An 18,546-nucleotide genomic window follows, 5' to 3' on the forward strand; every position below is an offset into this window, starting at 1 on the left:
CTTCTAGATCTCTCCACCCCTCGCCCCGCCCACCTTCTAGATCTCTCCACCCCTCGCCCCGCCCACCTTCTAAATCTCTCCACCCCTCGCCCCGCCCACCTTCTAGAACTCTCTGGCTCCGCCCCTCGCCCCGCCCACCTTCTAGATCTCTCCGCCCCTCGCCCCGCCCACCTTCTAGATCTCTCCGCCCCTCGCCCCGCCCACCTTCTAGATCTCTCCACACCTCGCCCCGCCCACCTTCTAGATCTCTCCGCCCCTCGCCCCGCCCACCTTCTAGATCTCTCCGCCCCTCGCCCCACCCACCTTCTAGATCTCTCCGCCTCTTTCCCCGAAGGCTCCCGAGGGCTCTTTTACACCACGTGACCACCCAGTGCCCACCCCCCCCCCAATATTGTTCAGTCACGTGTAGGCAGGTCAACCGGCGTATCTTGACCCTGGCAGGCTGACGCTCCCTCTCGCTCCCTCGCCGCGAGCCCGCACCAGCGATCACCCAGCCCCGCTAGGGCCGGTGGTACTACGCCCAGTAAGCCCGGCACCACACACAGCGACATTCACTGTCACTGCGGATGTAATGACACCAGCGCTGAATGTCAACGTCCTCGTGTGTCTGTACCAGAGGTCGCAAACGGGGGTTTGATTCCTTACCCGTACCCGGCCGCACCAGGGTCGCAAACGGGTATCCGTACCCGGGTACGGGTAGCCGGGTATCGGGTAGGGTACGGGTATCGGGTACCCGATTGCGACCTCTGGGATGAAGCCATGTTGCAGGCGCGGGTGGGTTGATTCTAGGAACTTGAATTGTGAGAAGAGACAAGACGTTGGGAAATGAGTGACAAACAGTGACTCACCAGTGACTCACGGCCTACCCGTACCCGTACCCGGCCGCACCAGGGTCGCAAACAGGTACCCGTACCCGTACCCGGCCGGGTACGAGTACGGGTAGCCGGGTATCGGGTAGGGTACGGGTATCGGGTACCCGGTTGTCACCTCTGGTCTGTGCTCTCTGGCCCGCCACACCAGGCGACCCTCCGTGCGGGTTGGTGAGGCTGTGTCGGGCTGGTGGTGGAGGGTGTTGACGACACAACATTCACAACTCAGTTGATGTAACCCGCACACAGCAAGACTTTATTGTGGAATCATCGCCCCGGCCGGAATCGTTGCTGATCGCTGCTACGTCCGGCCGTGAGAGTCACTCCCTTCGGACATTGCTGGGTGGGTGGTGGGTGAGTGGGTGGGTGGGTAGGTGAGTGGGTGAGTTGGTGAGTGGGTGGGTGAGTGGGTGGGTGGGTAGGTGAGTGGGTGAGTGGGTGAGTGGGTGGGTGAGTGGGTGGGTGGGTAGGTGAGTGGGTGAGTTGGTGAGTGGGTGGGTGAGTGGGTGGGTGGGTAGGTGAGTGGGTGAGTTGGTGAGTGGGTGGGTGAGTGGGTGGGTGGGTAGGTGAGTGGGTGAGTTGGTGAGTGGGTGGGTGAGTGGGTGGGTGGGTAGGTGAGTGGGTGAGTTGGTGAGTGGGTGGGTGGGTGGGTGGGTGGGTGAGTGGGTGGGTGGGTAGGTGAGTGGGTGAGTTGGTGAGTGGGTGAGTTGGTGAGTGGGTGGGTGGGTAGGTGAGTGGGTGAGTTGGTGAGTGAGTGGGTAGGTGAGTGGGTGAGTGGGTAGGTGAGTGGGTGAGTGGGTGAGTGGGTGGGTGGGTGAGTGGGTGGGTGGGTGAGTTGGTGAGTGGGTGGGTGAGTGGATGGGTGAGTGAGTGGGTGGGTGAGTAAGTGAGTGAATGAGTGGGTGAGCGATGTCAGCCCCTGCTCTGAGCCGGCGTGAGTCCGAGCTCAGCGAGGTCACAGACGTCCACGTGGGCATCCTCCAGCGCCAGGTCAGAGAAGGTCAACTCCAGCTCCACCTGGGGGGTTCGTGGGGGGGGGGGGGGGTTCGTGGGGGGGGGTTAGTGTGGGCGGGGTAAGTAGTATAAAACATGCTTCAAATCGCTTTAAACTATTGTCATTGTAGTGCGTATTTAATGTGGCGCTGCACTCTGATGTTGTAGGATAAAACATTTATTACAAAGTCTACTTAATTAAGTAGAACGTGTTGTCTATATTCTTAGGTTTTTTCGGTAAAGTCACGTAGGTAAAAAATTCAAGTTAATAAAAGTAAAATAGAAATAAAATAAAAATCACGACGTTTCGGAGGCAACACAAGCTTCCGTCTTCAGGTGGAACCGTCACAGCACGATAGCTGTATCAAGTAACTTACTTGACCCACTAACTCACTCGCCCACTCACTCATTCACCCACTCACTCACGCACTCGCCCACTCACCCACTCACTCGCCCACTCACTCACCCACTCACTCATTCACCCACCCACTCACTCATTCACCCACTCACTCACCCACTCGCCCACTCACTCACCCACTCACTCACCTGCCCACTCACCCACTCATTCATTCACCCACTCACCCACTCGCCCACTCACTCACCCACTCACTCACTCACTCACCCACTCACTCACCCGCCCACTCACCCACTCATGCATTCACCCACTCACCCACTCGCCCACTCACTCACCCACTCACCCACTCACTCATTCGCCCACTCACTCGCCCACTCATTCGCCCACTCACTCGCCCACTCATTCGCCCACTCACTCGCCCACTCACTCGCCCACTCACTCACCCACTCACTCATTCACCCACTCATTCACCCACTCACTCACCCACTCACTCGCCCACTCATTCGCCCACTCACTCACTCGCCCACTCATTCGCCCACTCACTCGCCCACTCATTCGCCCACTCACTCGCCCACTCATTCGCCCACTCACTCGCCCACTCATTCGCCCACTCACTCGCCCACTCACTCACCCACTCACTCACCCACTCACTCATTCACCCACTCATTCACCCACTCACTCACCCACTCACTCGCCCACTCATTCGCCCACTCACTCACTCGCCCACTCATTCGCCCACTCACTCGCCCACTCATTCGCCCACTCACTCGCTCACCCACTCATTCGCCCACTCACTCGCCCACTCATTCACCCACTCGCCCACTCACTCACCCACTCACCCACTCACCCACTCACTCATTCACCCACTCACTCATTCACCCACCCACTAACTCATTCACCCACTCACTCACCCACTCGCCCACTCACTCACCCACTCACTCACCTGCCCACTCACCCACTCATTCATTCACCCACTCACCCACTCGCCCACTCACTCACCCACTCACTCATTCACCCACTCACTCACCCGCCCACTCACCCACTCATGCATTCACCCACTCACCCACTCGCCCACTCACTCACCCACTCACCCACTCACCCACTCACTCATTCGCCCACTCACTCGCCCACTCATTCGCCCACTCACTCGCCCACTCATTCGCCCACTCACTCGCCCACTCACTCACCCACTCACTCACCCACTCACTCATTCACCCACACATTCACCCACTCACTCACCCACTCACTCGCCCACTCATTCGCCCACTCACCCACTCATTCGACCACTCATTCGCCCACTCACTCGCCCACTCATTCGCCCACTCACTCGCTCACCCACTCATTCGCCCACTCACTCGCCCACTCATTCACCCACTCGCCCACTCACTCACCCACTCACCCACTCACCCACTCACTCATTCACCCACTCACTCACCCACTCACCCACTCACCCACTCACTCATTCGCCCACTCACTCGCTCACCCACTCGCCCACTCACTCGCCCACTCACTCACCCACTCACTCACCCACTCACTCACCCACTCACTCATTCACCCACTCACTCACCCACTCACTCGCCCACTCACGCGCTCACCCACTCGCCCACTCGCCCTCTTACTTGATAGAGCAATCGTGCTGTGCGTTGGATGAGGTGGAACCGTCACAGCACGATAGGCGTATCAACTACTTAGCTATTATCAACTACTTAGCTATTATCAACTACTTAGCTATTATCAACTACTTAGCTATTATCAACTACTTAGCTATTATCAACTACTTAGCTATTATCAACTACTTAGCTATTATCAACTACTTAGCTATTATCAACTACTTAGCTATTATCAACTACTTAGCTATTATCAACTACTTAGCTATTATCAACTACTTAGCTATTATCAACTACTTAGCTATTATCAACTACTTAGCTATTATCAACTACTTAGCTATTATCAACTACTTAGCTATTATCAACTACTTAGCTATTATCAACTACTTAGCTATTATCAACTACTTAGCTATTATCAACTACTTAGCTATTATCAACTACTTAGCTGTATCAAGTACGATAGCTGTATCGCTTGATACGTCGTGATTTTTATTTTACTTTTATTAATTTAATAAAATTGAAGTAAAATAAAAATAAAAAAGTGATTTTTATTTTACTTTTTATTAATTTAAATTTTCTACCTACGTGACTTTCCCGAAAAAACCTAAGAACATGAATCATTGCAGTCACGGAAGCTTCAAATCTAGTTTTGTCTATATTTATTTAGAGTTGCGCTTTGTTACGTGACGTCACATTTCTCAAACACACCCCCCACCCCCTCGTCACACATCGTCACAAATGTCTGACCCCCACCCCCCCCCCCCCTTAGGTGCGTGACGTCATTTATGGACGGCCCTTTAGCGGTAGACCAACATTATATATAGCGTAGTGTATAGCGTAGTGTATAGCGTAGTGTATAGCGTATAGTGTAGTGTATAGTGTAGTAGTGTATAGTTTAGTGTATAGTGTAGTAGTGTATAGTGTATAGTGCAGTGTCGTAGTGTAGTGTATAGTGTAGTGTATAGTGTAGTGTATAGTGTAGTAGTGTATAGTTTAGTGTATAGTGTAGTAGTGTATAGTGTAGTAGTGTAGTAGTGTATAGTGCAGTGTCGTAGTGTAGTGTATAGTGTAGTGTATAGTGTAGTGTGTAGTGTATAGTGTAGTAGTGTATAGTGTAGTAGTGTATAGTGTAGTAGTGTATAGTGTAGTAGTGTATAGCGTAGTGTATAGTGTAGTAGTGTATAGTGTAGTATTGTATAGTGCAGTGTATAGTGTAGTGTATAGTGTAGTGTGTAGTGTATAGTGTAGTGTATAGTGTAGTGTATAGTGTAGTGTGTAGCGTAGTGTATAGTGTAGTGTATAATGTAGTGTATAGTGTAGTGTATAGTGTAGTAGTGTATAGTGTAGCAGTGTATAGCGTAGTGTATAGTGTAGTGTATAGTGTAGTGTATAGTGTAGTGTAGTAGTGTATAGTGTAGTAGTGTATAGTGTAGTGTATAGTGTAGTGCAGTAGTGTATAGTGTAGTGTATAGTGTAGTAGTGTAGTGTATAGTGTAGTGTAGTAGTGTATAGCGTAGTGTATAGTGTAGTAGTGTATAGTGTAGTGTATAGCGTAGTGTATAGTGTAGTAGTGTATAGTGTAGTAGTGCATAGTGTAGTGTATAGTGTAGTAGTGTATAGTGTAGTGTATAGTGTAGTAGTGTATAGTGTAGTAGTGTATAGTGTAGTGTAGTAGTGTATAGTGTAGTAGTGTATAGTATAGTAGTGTATAGTATAGTGTAGTAGTGTATAGTGTAGTAGTGTATAGTGTAGTAGTGTATAGTGTAGTAGTGTATAGTTTAGTATATAGTGTAGTGTAGAGTGTAGTGTATAGCGTAGTGCATAGTGTAGTGCAGTAGTGTATAGTGTAGTGTACAGTGTAGTGCATAGTGTAGTGTATAGTGTAGTAGTGTATAGTGTAGTGTAGTAGTGTATAGTGTAGTGTATAGTGTAGTGTATAGTGTAGTGTATAGTGTAGTAGTGTATAGTGTAGTAGTGCATAGTGTAGTGTATAGTGTAGTGTATAGTGTAGTGTATAGTGTAGTAGTGTATAGTGCAGTGTATAGTGTAGTGTATAGTGTAGTAGTGTATAGTGTAGTATCCTAGTACAGCCCACGCGTTAAACATTGTTGTTGGCGCGGTAAGACCTCGAACCTGACCTCAGTGATGTCTCCAACGATGGGAATGACCGCCGACCCGTAGCTGATGGAGGCACGACTTTCCATCTGCAGGCCGGGCAGTCCGCCTCCGACGGGCTGCGAACGCACACAGAGATCCCCAGCCCAGGTGATGGTGGCGGTGGGCACCCACTTTGTGTGTGTGGGTCTGTGTGTGTGTATCTGTCAGTGTGTGTCTGTGTGTGTATCTGTCAGTGTGTGTCTGTGTGTGTGGGTCTGTGTGTGTGTGTGTGGGTCTGTGTGTGTGTGTGGGTCTGTGTGTGTATCTGTCAGTGTGTCTGTATGTGGGTCTGTGTGTGTCTGTCTGTGTGTGTGTGTGACTGTATGTGTCTGTGTGTGCATATGTCTGTGTGTGTATCTGTCAGTGTGTGTCTGTATGTGGATCTGTGTGTGTGGGTCTGTGTGTGTGTGTGTGACTGTATGTGTCTGTGTGTGCGTATGTCTATGTGTGTATCTGTCAGTGTGTGTCTGTGTGGGTCTGGTGACCCAGTGACCTCTCACCCTGCTGACCCAATGACCTCTCACCCTGGTTACCCAATGACCTCTCACATTGATGGCCCAATGACCTCTCACCCTGGTGACCCAGTGACCTCTCACCCTTCTGACCCAATGACCTCTCACCTTGATGGCCCAATGACCTCTAACCCCGGTGACCCAAATGACCTATCACCCTGGTGACCCAGTGACCTCTCACCATGCTGACCCGATGACCTCTCACCCTGGTGACCTCTCATCCTGCTGACCCAATGACCTCTCACCCTGCTGACCCAATGACCTCTCACCCTGGTGACCCAATGACCTCTCACCTTGATGGCCCAGGGCTTGCGGCCTACGTATGAGAAGAAGAGGCACTTGGAGCTGTGCCGTGTGGTGGGCAGCGTGACGCGCGCCGTGCTCGGACGTGGGGACGTCAGGTGCAGCAGCTTCTGGGCTGAGCACCACAACCACAGCCACAACCACAGCCACAACCACAACAACCATCGCGACCACCACAACCAACACGACAAGCGCCTGCGGTTAGCGCCATTAACACCAACACCACCACCACTACAAACAACATCACCACCATCACAAACAAAATCACCACCATCACAAACAACATCACCACCACAACCACCACCACAACCACAAACACCACCACCACAAACAACATCACCACCATCACAACTACCACCACAACCACCGCCACAAACACCACCACCACAAACAAAATCACCACCACCACAACCACCACCACGACCTCTACCACCATCACTACAACCACCACCATAACCACCACCATCACCACCACCACAAACAACATCACCAGCACAACCACCAGCACAACCACAAGTGAATGGGTGAGTGAGTGCGTGGGTGAGTAAGTGAGTGAATGGGTGACTGGAGGAATGATAGAGTGGGTGAGTAAGTGAGTGAGTGAGCGAATGGGTGGCTGAGTGGACGAGTGAGTGAGTGGGTTAGTGGATGAGTGAGTGGGTGAGTGAGTGGGTTAGTGGGTTAGTGGATGATTGGATGAGTGAGTGGGTGAGTGAGAGGGTGAGTGGGTGAGTGGGTGAGTGGGTGAGTGGTTGAGTGGGTTAGTGGGTTAGTGGATGATTGGATGAGTGAGTGCGCGAGTGAATAAGCGAGTGAGAGGGTGGATGAGTGAATGAGTGAGTGAGCGGCTGAGTGGATAAGTGAGTTAGTGAGCGAGTGGGTGACTGAGTGAGTGAGTGGGTGAGTGAGTGGTTGAGTGGGTTGGTGAGTGGGTAAGTGGGTGGGTGGTTGATTGAATTTGGGAGTGGGTAAGTGAGCTAGTAGGTGGGTGGGTGAGTGGGTGAGTGAGTGAGTTGGTGACTGACTGGGTGAGTGAGTGGGTGACTGAGTGAGTGGGTGGTTGAGTGAGTGGGTGAGTGAGTGGGTGAGTGAGTGGGTGAGTGAGTGGGTGAGTGAGTGGGTGAGTGAGTGGGTGGGTTACTGAGTGAGTGGTTGAGTGAGTGGGTGAGTGGGTGAGTGAGTGGGTGAGTAAGTGAGTGAGTGGTTGAGTGAGTGGGTGACTGAGTGGGTGAGTAAGTGAGTGAGTGGTTGAGTGAGTAGGTGACTGAGTGGGTGAGTAAGTGAGTGAGTGAGTGGTTGAGTGAGTGGGTGACTGAGTGAGTGAGTAAGTGAGTGAGTGGGTGAGTGAGTGGGTGATTGAGTGGGTGACTGAGTAAGTGAGTGAGTGGGTGAGTGGGTGGGTGATTGGTTGAGTGAGTGGGTGAGTGAGTGAGTGAGTGGGTGAGTGACTGAGTGGGTGGGTGAGTGAGTGGGTGGGTGAGTGGGTGAGTGGGTGAGTGAGTGGGTGGGTGAGTGAGTGAGTGGGTGGGTGAGTGAGTGGGTGAGTGGGTGGGTGAGTGAGTGGCTTAGTGAGTGGTTGAGTGAGTGGGTGGCTGAGTGAGTGACTGAGTGAGTGAGTGACTGAGTGGGTGACTCACTTTCCACCGTACGGAGATTTGCCTCTTTAGGGCGGATCACGCAAACTCCCTCCATGCAGCTCTTCACTTCGTTAGCGGCTGTGGGTGACGTGAACATCACTTCACTTCACTGTCATCATCATCACCATCATCACTATCATCACCATCATCATCACCATCATATCGATTGTTACATGGGATACATTTTTGTTGGCAGTGTCAAAGTATAAACAAAATAAGAATAGGGGCCTGTTCTTTTTTTTGTCAGTAACACCACACAGGAGGCTCGTGAAGGACGCTGTGCCTGCTGCTGGGCAGTGCCAGGCTAGGTGCACCTTGAGGCTACTGGGCAGTTGGAGGCAGTCGCCCTCCAGCAACAACGGAGGGCGGAGGAGCGACGCTCACAACAACGAGCAGAGCGCCGGGCGGCTAAAACGCAGTAAGTTGGCACAGTAGGGGGCACAGGTGGTGCATCAGCCAGTCATCTCGGTCAGTCAACCCATGGCACCTGCTGGGTCTGCCCCGTGACCTCCTGCACCTAGCCTGGCACAGTAGGGGGTACAGCTGGTGGTGCATCTACCAGTCATCTGTCAGCCAACCCATGGCACCTGCTGGATTCTGTCCCGAGACCTCCTGTGATTGGGGTTGTAGTAGTCGTGGTTGTGGTTGTCGTGGTTGTGGTTGTCGTGGTTGTCATGGTTGTGGTTGGGGTTGTGGTTATCGTGGTTGTTGTGGTTGTGGTTATGGTCGTGGTTGTTGTGGTTTTGGTTGTTATGGTTGTTGTGGTTGTGGTTATGGTTGTGGTTGTCATGGTCGTGGTTGTGGTTGTCGTGGTTGTGATTGTCATGGTTGTGGTCGTGGTTGTTGTGGTTATTGTAGTTGTTGTGGTTGTGGTCGTGGTTATAGTTGTGGTTATGGTTGTGGTTGTCGTGGTTGTTGTGGCTGTCATGGTTGTGGTCGTGGTTGTGGTTGTTGTGGTCGTAGTTGACATGGTCGTGGTCGTGGTTATGGTTGTGGTGGTTGTGGTTGTTGTCGTGGTTGTGGTTGTTGTGGTGGTCGTGCTTGTCATGGTTATAGTGGTTGTTGTCGTGGTTGTCATGGTTGTTGTGGTCGTGGTGGTTGTTATGGTTGTGGTGGTTGTGGTCGTGGTTGTGGTTGTCATGGTCGTGGTTGTCGTGGTCATGGTTATAGTTATGGTCGTGGTGGTTGTGGTGGTTGTCGTGGTGGTGCCCCACCAGGTGCCCGCTCGCACGCCAACTTCTCTGCGTCCCACAGCCCTCTGCTGCAGGCGATGGTCGCCTCCCTCCGGGGCGCCAGGCCGGCGTCGCAGGTGAGGTCGGCGCTCACCGAGCCCGTGGCGCTGCGCACTCGCACCGAGCCGCGGGCCACCGGCACCGCGTCCGGGCAGCACGACGGCTCCGGCACCAGGCGGCCACGCTCGCAGCTACACCGGTGTGGTGGTGGTGGGGGGGGGGGGGTGGTGGTGGTGGTGGTGGTGATGGTGGTGATGGTGGTGGTAGTGGTGGTGGTAGTGGTGATGGTGGTGGTGATGATGGTGGTGGTGATGGTGGTGGTCGTGATGACGGTGGTGGTGGTGATGATGATGATGGTGGTGGTGGTGGTCGTGATGACAGTGGTGATGGTTATGGTGGTGATGACAGTGGTAGTGTCGGTGGTGGTAGTGGTGATGACAGTGGTGATGGTGGCGGTGGTCGTGATGACGGTGGTGGTGATGATGATGGTGATGATGATGATGGTGATGATGATGGTGAGAGTGGTGGTGAAGTTGGTGGTGGTGGTGGTGGTAGTGGTGGTGACAGCGGTGATGGTTGTGGTGGTGGTGGTGGTGACAGCGGTGATGGTGGCGATGATGACAGTGTTGGTGGTGACAGTGGTGGTGGTGGTGGTGGTGACAGTGGTGATGGTGGCCGTGATGACAGTGTTGGTGGTGGTAGTCGTGGTGGTGGTAGTGGTGATGACAGCGGTGATGGTGGCGGTGGTCGTGATGACAGTGGTGGTGATGATGATGATGATGGTGGTGGTGGTGGTTATGGTGGTGACAGTGGTGGTGGTGGTGATGATGATGATGGTGAGAGTGGTGGTGAAGTTGGTGGTGAAGTTGGTGGTGGTGATGGTCGTGGTAGTGGCGGTGGTGGTAGTGGTGATGACAGTGGTGGTGGTGTTTGTGATGACGGTGGTGGTGATGATGGTGATGATGTTGGTGACAGTGGTGGTGGTGGTGGTCGTGATGACAGTGGTGGTGATGGTGGTGGTGGTGATGATGTTGGTGACAGTGGTGGTGGTGATGATGATGTTGGTGACAGTGATAGTGGTGGTGGTGACAGTGGTGATGGTGGTGATGGTGGTGATAATGTTGGTGACAGTGGTGGTAGTGGTGGTGGTGACGGTGGTGACAGTGGTGGAAGGGAGGGGAGGGGGGTCACAGAGGTAGTCAGAGGCAGGGGGTAGATTGTGTGATCGGCAGTGGTGGCGGTAGTGGTGGTTGTGGGGGGGGGGTGGTTGTGGTGGTGGTGGGGGTTGTGGTGGTGGTGGTGACAGCGGTGATGGTGGTGATGGTGGTGGTGGTGATGATGGTGTTGGTTATGGTGGTGACAATGGTGGTGGTGATGGTGGTGATGATGTTGATGACAGTGGTCGTGATGACAGTGGTGGTGGTGGTGGTGGTGATGATGATGATGGTGGTGGTGATAGTGGTGACAGTGGTGGTTATGGTGGTGACAATGGTGGTTGTGATGGTTGTGGTGGTGGTGACAATGGTGGTGGTAGTGGTGGTGACAGTGGTGATGATGGTAGTGGTCGTGATGACAGTGGTGGTGGTGATTATGGTGGTGGTGGTGGTTATGGTGGTGATGATGATGATGGTGGTGAGAGTGGTGGTGAAGTTGGTGGTGGAGTTGGTGGTGGTGATGGTCGTGGTAGTGGCGGTGGTGGTAGTGGTGATGACAGTGGTGGTGGTGGTGGTGATGATGTTGGTGACAGTGATAGTGGTGGTGGTTACAGTGGTGATGGTGGTGATGGTGGTGATGATTTTGGTGACAGTCGTGGTAGTGGTGGTGGTGACGGTGGTGACAGTGGTGGAAGGGAGGGGAGGGGGGTCACAGAGGTAGTCAGAGGCAGGGGGTAGATTGTGTGATCGGCAGTGGTGGCGGTAGTGGTGGTGGTGGTGGTGATGATGGTGGTGGCGGTTGTAGTGGTAGTGGTGGTGGTGGTCATGGTGGTGGTGGCGGTAGTGGTGGTGGTGGCGGTGGTGGTGATGATGGTGGTGGCGGTTGTAGTGGTAGTGGTGGTGGTGGTCATGGTGGTGGTGGCGGTAGTGGTGGTGGTGGCGGTGGTGGTGATGATGGTGGTGGCGGTTGTAGTGGTAGTGGTGGTGGTGGTCATGGTGGTGGTGGCGGTAGTGCTTGCGGTTGTAGTGGTAGTGGTGGTGGTGGTCATGGTGGTGGTGGCGGTAGTGCTTGCGGTTGTAGTGGTAGTGGCGGTGGTGGTGGTGTTGGTAGTGGCGGTGGTGGTGGTAGTGGCGGTGGTGGTGGTAGTGGCGGTGGTGGTGGTAGTGGCGGTGGTGTTGGTAGTGGCGGTGGTGGTGGTAGTGGTGTTGGTAGTGGCGGTGGCGGTGGTGTTGTTAGTGGCGGTGGTGGTGGTAGTGGCGGTGGTAGTGGCGGTGGCGGTGGTGTTGGTAGTGGTGGTGGTAGTGCTAGTGGCGGTGGTAGTGGCGGTGGTGTTGGTGGTGGTGGTGTTGGTAGTGGCGGTGGTGTTGTTATTGGCGGTGGTGGTGGTAGTGGTGGTGGCGGTGGTAGTGGTGGTGGTGTTGATAGTGGCGGTGGTGTTGGTAGTGGCGGTGATGGTGGTAGTGGCGGTGGTAGTGGTAGTGGCGGTGGTGTTGGTAGTGGCGGCGGTGGTGTTGGTAGTGGTGTTGGTAGTGGCGGTGGTGTTGGTAGTGGTAGTGGCGGTGGTAGTGGCGGTGGTGGTGGTGTTGGTAGTGGTGGCAGTGGTCGTGGTGGTGGTGTTGTTAGTGGTAGTGGCGGTGGTGTTGGTAGTGGTAATAGCGGTGGTAGTGGCAGTAGTGGTGGTGTTGGTAGTGGTGGTGGCGGTGGCAGTGGTAGTGGTAGTGGCGGTGGTGGTGATGTTGGTAGTGGCGGTGGTGGCGGTGTTGCTAGTGGTGGTGGCGGTGGTGGTGGTGTTGGTGGTGGCGGTGGTAGTGGTAGTGGCGGTGGCGGTGGTGTTGTTATTGGTGGTGTTGTTAGTGGCGGTGGCGGTGGTAGTGGTAGTGGCGGTGGTGTTGGTAGTGGTGTTTGTTAGTGGCGGTGGTGTTGTTATTGGTGGTGTTGTTAGTGGCGGTGGTGTTGGTAGTGGTAATAGCGGTGGTGTTGGTAGTGGCGATGGTGGTGGTGTTGGTAGTGGTAATAGCGGTGGTGTTGGTAGTGGCGATGGTGGTGGTGTTGGTAGTGGTAATAGCGGTGGTGTTGGTAGTGGCGATGGTGGTGGTGTTGTTAGTGGTAGTGTTGTTAGTGGTGGTGTTGTTAGTGGTGGTGGTGGTGGTGGTGGTAGTGGCGGTGGTGTTGTTAGTGGTAGTAGTGTTGTTAGTGGTGTTGTTAGTGGTAGTGGCGGTGGTGTTGGTAGTGGTGTTGGTAGTGGCGGTGGTGTTGGTAGTGGTAGTGGCGGTGGTGTTGGTAGTGGTAGTGGTGGCGGTGGTAGTGGCGGTGGTGGTAGTGGTAGTGGCGGTGGTAGTGGTGGTGGTAGTGGCGGTGGTAGTGGCGGTGGTAGTGGCGGCGGTGGTGTTGGTAGTGGTAGTGGCGGTGGTAGTGGTGTTGGTAGTGGCGGTAGTGGTAGTGGTGGCGGTGGTAGTGGCGGTGGCGGTAGTAGCAGTGGTGTTGGTAGTGGTGGTGGTGGTAGTGGCGGTGGTGTTGTTAGTGGTAATAGCGGTGGTGTTGGTAGTGGTGGTGGTGTTGGCCGTGGCGGTGGTGTTGGTAGTAGCAGTGGTGTTGGTGTTGTTAGTGTTGTTAGTGGTAGTGGCGGTGGCGGTGGTGTTGTTAGTGGTAATAGCGGTGGTGTTGGTAGTGGTGGTGGCGGTGGTGGAGTGGCGAGCGAGGGAGCCCTCACCGAGTGGGGCCTGCGATGGTCACGAATCCTTTCTTGCAGCTCACGGACAGCGAGCCCGGCTCACGGCCCTTGCCGATGCTGCTGACGTGCAGATAGCTCTTGGGGTCCGTGTCACACTTACCTGGGATGGAGGAGGGTGAGGTTATACACTACACTATACACTACACTATACACTACACTGTACACTACTATACACTACACTATACACTACACTATACACTACACTATACACTACACTATGCACTACACTATACACTATACACTATACACTACACTATACACTACACTATACACTACACTGTACTCTACTATACACTACACTATACACTACACTATGCACTACACTATACACTACACTATACACTACACACCACACTACACACTACACTATACACTACTATACACTACACTATACACTACACTATACACTGCACTATACACTACACTATACACTACACTATAAACTACACTATACACTACTATGCACTACACTATACACTACACTATACACTACTACACTATACACTACTATACACTACACTATACACTACACTATACACTACTATACACTACACTATACACTACTATACACTACACTATACACTATACTATACACTACTATACACTACACTATACACTACTACACTATACACTACTACACTATACACTACACTATACACTACATTATACACTACACCATACACTACTACACTATACACTACACTATACACTACTACACTATACACTACTACACTATACACTACTACACTATACACTACTACACTATACACTACACTATACACTACACTATAGACTACTACACTATACACTACACTACACACCACACTACACACCACACTACTACACTACACATATACACGTGCGCGCGTGCGTGTCAGGTGAGAGGACCCACGCTCCTTGCAGGCGAACGCTTTCACGTCGAAAGCCCCCGATCTACACGCGGCCTGCGCCCCCTTGGCCGGCTCGTAGCCCTCGTCGCAAGTGAGCAGCGCCAGGAGGCGCTCGCGATCCACGGATACGCGGCCGTTCTGGACCGTGGAGGGCGGTCGGGCACAGCACACCGGGGTCGGCTCCCACACTCCCGCATGGCAGCTGCGTGGGGTGGTGATCGTGGTGGTGGTGGGCACAGTGAGGGGAAAAAATTAACACGTAAAAACTAATTTTTTCAACTATAAATCCTTTATATGCGTGGCATCGGTTTTATTTTATTATTCAGTTCTGTTTTTCTTGAGTTAAGAGTTTCATTTTGATCACATTGGTATTTTAAATTAAATATGACATTTTTTTTTTCCTAAAAAGTGGAAAATTTTGGGAAAATTGTTTTAACGAAATTTTATTGTCACGCACAACGAGTCTGTGTGCAAAATGTCAGCTCGATTGGATCACGGGAAGTGGGTTAAAAAACGACCGAAAGATTTGCACTGTCGTAAGCACGCAAGCAAGCAAGCAAGTGAAGTTAATATAAAGGATTTAAAAAAAGTATTTGAACCCCTGCTGATTTTGAACGTTTGCCCACCGACAATGAAATGATCAGTCTATAATTTTAATGGTGGTTTATTTGAACAGTGAGAGACAGAAAAACAACAACAAAATCCAGAAAAACGCATTTCAAAAATGTTATAAATTAATTTGCATTTTAATGAGGGAAACAAGTATTTGACCCCCTCTGCAAAACATGACTTAGTACTTGGTGGCTATGGGAACGATCGAGGATGGGGGCGTGGCCTCGTGAATGGGGGCGTGGCTTCGTGAATGGGGGCGTGGCCTCGTGAATGGGGGCGTGGCCTCGTGAATGGGGGCGTGGCCTCGTGTTGGTATTTAAGGTTGGAGATGCGCGAGAGACTCAGGGTTCATCTTCTTGGTTCTTTCGGGAAAGTCGTCACGTAGAAGGGAAGTAATAAAATAATAAAAATAAAACATAATAAAATGATAAAAATAAACATAATAAAATAATAAAAATATAACATAATAAAATAATAAAAATATAACATAATAAAATAATAAAAATATAACAGAATAAAATAATAAAAATAACCATAATAAAATAATAAAAATAAAACATAATAAAATAATAAAAATAAACATAATGAAAGAATTTTAAAAAAAAATAATAAAATAATACAAATATAACATAATAAAATAATAAAAATAAAACATAATAAAAATAAAACATAATAACATTTCGATTTAAAGCTTTCGTGAATGCAGGGATTCATCTTCTTGGTTCTTTCGGTAAAGTCGTCACGTAGAAGGGAAGTAATAAAATAATAAAAATAAAACACAATAAAATACAATCCTCACGACGTTTCGGCCACAACGCAAGCAGCCGTCCTCAGGTGAAAACCAGGTCTGTCGGGGAGACAGCGTCTGAAGGAAAGCTTTAAATCGAAAAATACACTCGGGGTTGTTGTGGGTGGGGTCTCCGCCTGGTGTCAAGTGAAGCTCTTCCGTTAGCTCCTCAACTCTCGCACTCCGCACTCCGCTGGCCAACGGCGTGCTGAAGGTCCTTCGGCAACGTGGCCGATGGCGCGGATCTCTCTCTCTCTCTCACCACCCAACGTGGCTCAGCCTCTTAGCTCCGGATGATCGCTGTAAAGTATGACCTGTGTTTAATTTAGTGTGCTGATCTTGAAGGTGCATTGAAAAATTATAATACTCCTATTGATGCTTCTGCTGTTGTGGAGTGGGTCATGCAGCCAGCTATGGCTGCATGTTGTTTATGCCATTTATTGTGAAAATTCTGTCACAGTTCCTATGATCCCTGTTTCATTGCTTTCATGGCTTTATTTTGGTGATTTCGAAAAGTGTATTGGTTTGGCCATGTTTGTGTTGTTGTAGTACAGAGTTAGACTGATGGCCTTAATCTAAGTTGTCTTGTGGTTGTTGTTGGTTGTTTGACTTGCATCCCACTGGGATTTTTGCACACAGCCTTGGTGTACACGGTGTTTTTTTCTGCAATATTTAGCTGTCTTTTCTTGGCTTTTCTGTTTGCACTTAGTCACATATTCACTTTAAGATGTTTTCTGTTCATGTTTTTGTTTTTTGTTTGTTGCGGTTGCACCCGATTCAAGAGCCGAATGGCTCACAGGGCTATGTACCTAATACATGAACTTGAACTTGAACTTAAACTTCCCCGACTGCGCCGATCTCTTCTGGGCTCCCACTTATATTCTCTCCCCCCACGTGACCCTGACTCCTCCCCTTCCGGATCGTCAGATCCGGCCCTCCCATACTGCCCCGCTGGCTCCGCCCCCATTCACCTCGCCTCCTCCCATTGGAGCTGCCGAGGTGAACGGTGGCCCCTCCCACACGCCCCCCCGCAGACCAGGCTCCGCCCTCCAATACCCCGGGCCGTGTGAATGGGCCAGAGCCCAAAGGAGGGCTCGGGAAGGACGAAAGGTGCAGAGAGAACGAGGGAATGTCCGAGTGAAGCGACGAGCTTCGATGGGGAGGACGAAGCCCCGGGCCTAGAGCTGTTGTTGTTGTTATTGTTGTTGTTATTGTTGTTATAGTTGTTGTTGTTGTTATTGTTGTTGTTATTATTGTTGTTGTTGTTGTTATTGTTGTTGCATCTTAATAGAAGAGGCTCTCGTTAGACGGTCGTCCGAGTCATTTGACCCGGCTGCGGCCATTTAACGTAAAAACGTTCAGATAATCAACTTTTTTTCAAACGCCACCCTATAACCACCCCCGCCACCGCTACCACTCCCCCCACGCGACGACGTTTCGGTGACAGTGCCTCCTCCATGGGTTCGGGGGGTGGGGGTCAAACTCACGTGACGCGGTTGTAGCCCTCGTAGCCGACGGCGCAAGTGAGGCTGCTACTGAAGTTGTGACGCACAGAGTCGCCCGTCATGGCGATCTCGCCGTGGGTCACCACCAGCCTGCGGCACGGCTCTGCGGGACACTCAACCACTCACTCAACCACTCACTCAACCACTCACTCACACACTCACTCAACCACTCACTCAACCACTCACTCAACCACTCACTCAACCACTCAATCACACACTCACTCAACCACTCACTCAACCACTCACTCAACCACTCACTCAACCACTCACTCACACACTCACTCAACCACTCACTCAGCCACTCACTCAACCACTCACTCAACCACTCACTCACACACTCACTCAACCACTCACTCAGCCACTCACTCAACCACTCACTCACACACTCACTCAACCACTCACTCAGCCACTCATTCACTCAACCACTCACTCACACACTCAACCACCCAACCACTCACTCACTCAACCACCCAACCACTCACTCACTCAACCACTCACTCACAAAACCACTCACTCACCCACACACTCAACCACTCACTCACCCACACAACCACCTCACTCACCCACACAACCACTCACTCAACCACTCACTCAACCACACACTCAACCACTCACTCACTCAACCACTCACACACTCACTCAACCACTCACTCAACCATTCACTCACTCACTCAACCACACACTCACTCACTCACACACTCACTCACTCAACCAGTCGCCCGTCATGGCGATCTCGCCGTGGGTCACCACCAACCTGCGGCACGGCTCTGCGGGACACTCAACCACTCACTCAACTACTCACTCAACCAACCACTCACTCACTCAACCACTCACTCACTCAAATACTCACTCACTCAACCACTAACTCACTCACTCAACCACTCAACCACTCACTCACTCAACCACTCTACCACTCGCTCAACCACTCACTCAACAATACACTCACTCAACCACTGACTCACTCAACCACTTAATCACTCAACCACTCACTCACCCAAATAACCACTCATTCACTCAAACACTCACTCAACCACTCACTCAACCACTCACTCACTCAACCACTCACTGTGTGTATATCTGTGTGTGTGTCTGTGTGTGTCTATGTGTGTGTGTCTATGTGTGTCTGTGTATATCTGTGTGTGTCTGTGTGTGTGTCTGTCTCTGTGTGTGTATCTGTGTGTGTGTCTGTGTGTATCTGTCT

General features: G+C 51.4%; 1 protein-coding gene across 1 annotated transcript; it reads right to left on the reverse strand.

Moving 5' to 3' along the window:
- Positions 1-1,700: 1,700 nt before the first annotated feature.
- On the reverse strand, positions 1,701-17,436 carry LOC144953141 (uncharacterized). Its single transcript, XM_078883707.1, has 8 exons — positions 17,328-17,436; positions 14,444-14,643; positions 13,531-13,651; positions 9,648-9,856; positions 8,434-8,511; positions 6,787-6,911; positions 5,963-6,058; positions 1,701-1,886 (listed from the first exon to the last, which is right to left on the reverse strand). Exons 1-8 carry the CDS (start codon positions 17,405-17,407, stop codon positions 1,782-1,784), a joined length of 1,014 nt encoding a protein of 337 aa, XP_078739833.1. The 5' UTR covers positions 17,408-17,436; the 3' UTR covers positions 1,701-1,781.
- Between the last annotated feature and the right edge of the window lie 1,110 nt (positions 17,437-18,546).

This window comes from Lampetra fluviatilis, chromosome 72, assembly GCF_964198595.1.
Source record: "Lampetra fluviatilis chromosome 72, kcLamFluv1.1, whole genome shotgun sequence".
Lineage (NCBI taxonomy): Eukaryota > Metazoa > Chordata > Hyperoartia > Petromyzontiformes > Petromyzontidae > Lampetra > Lampetra fluviatilis.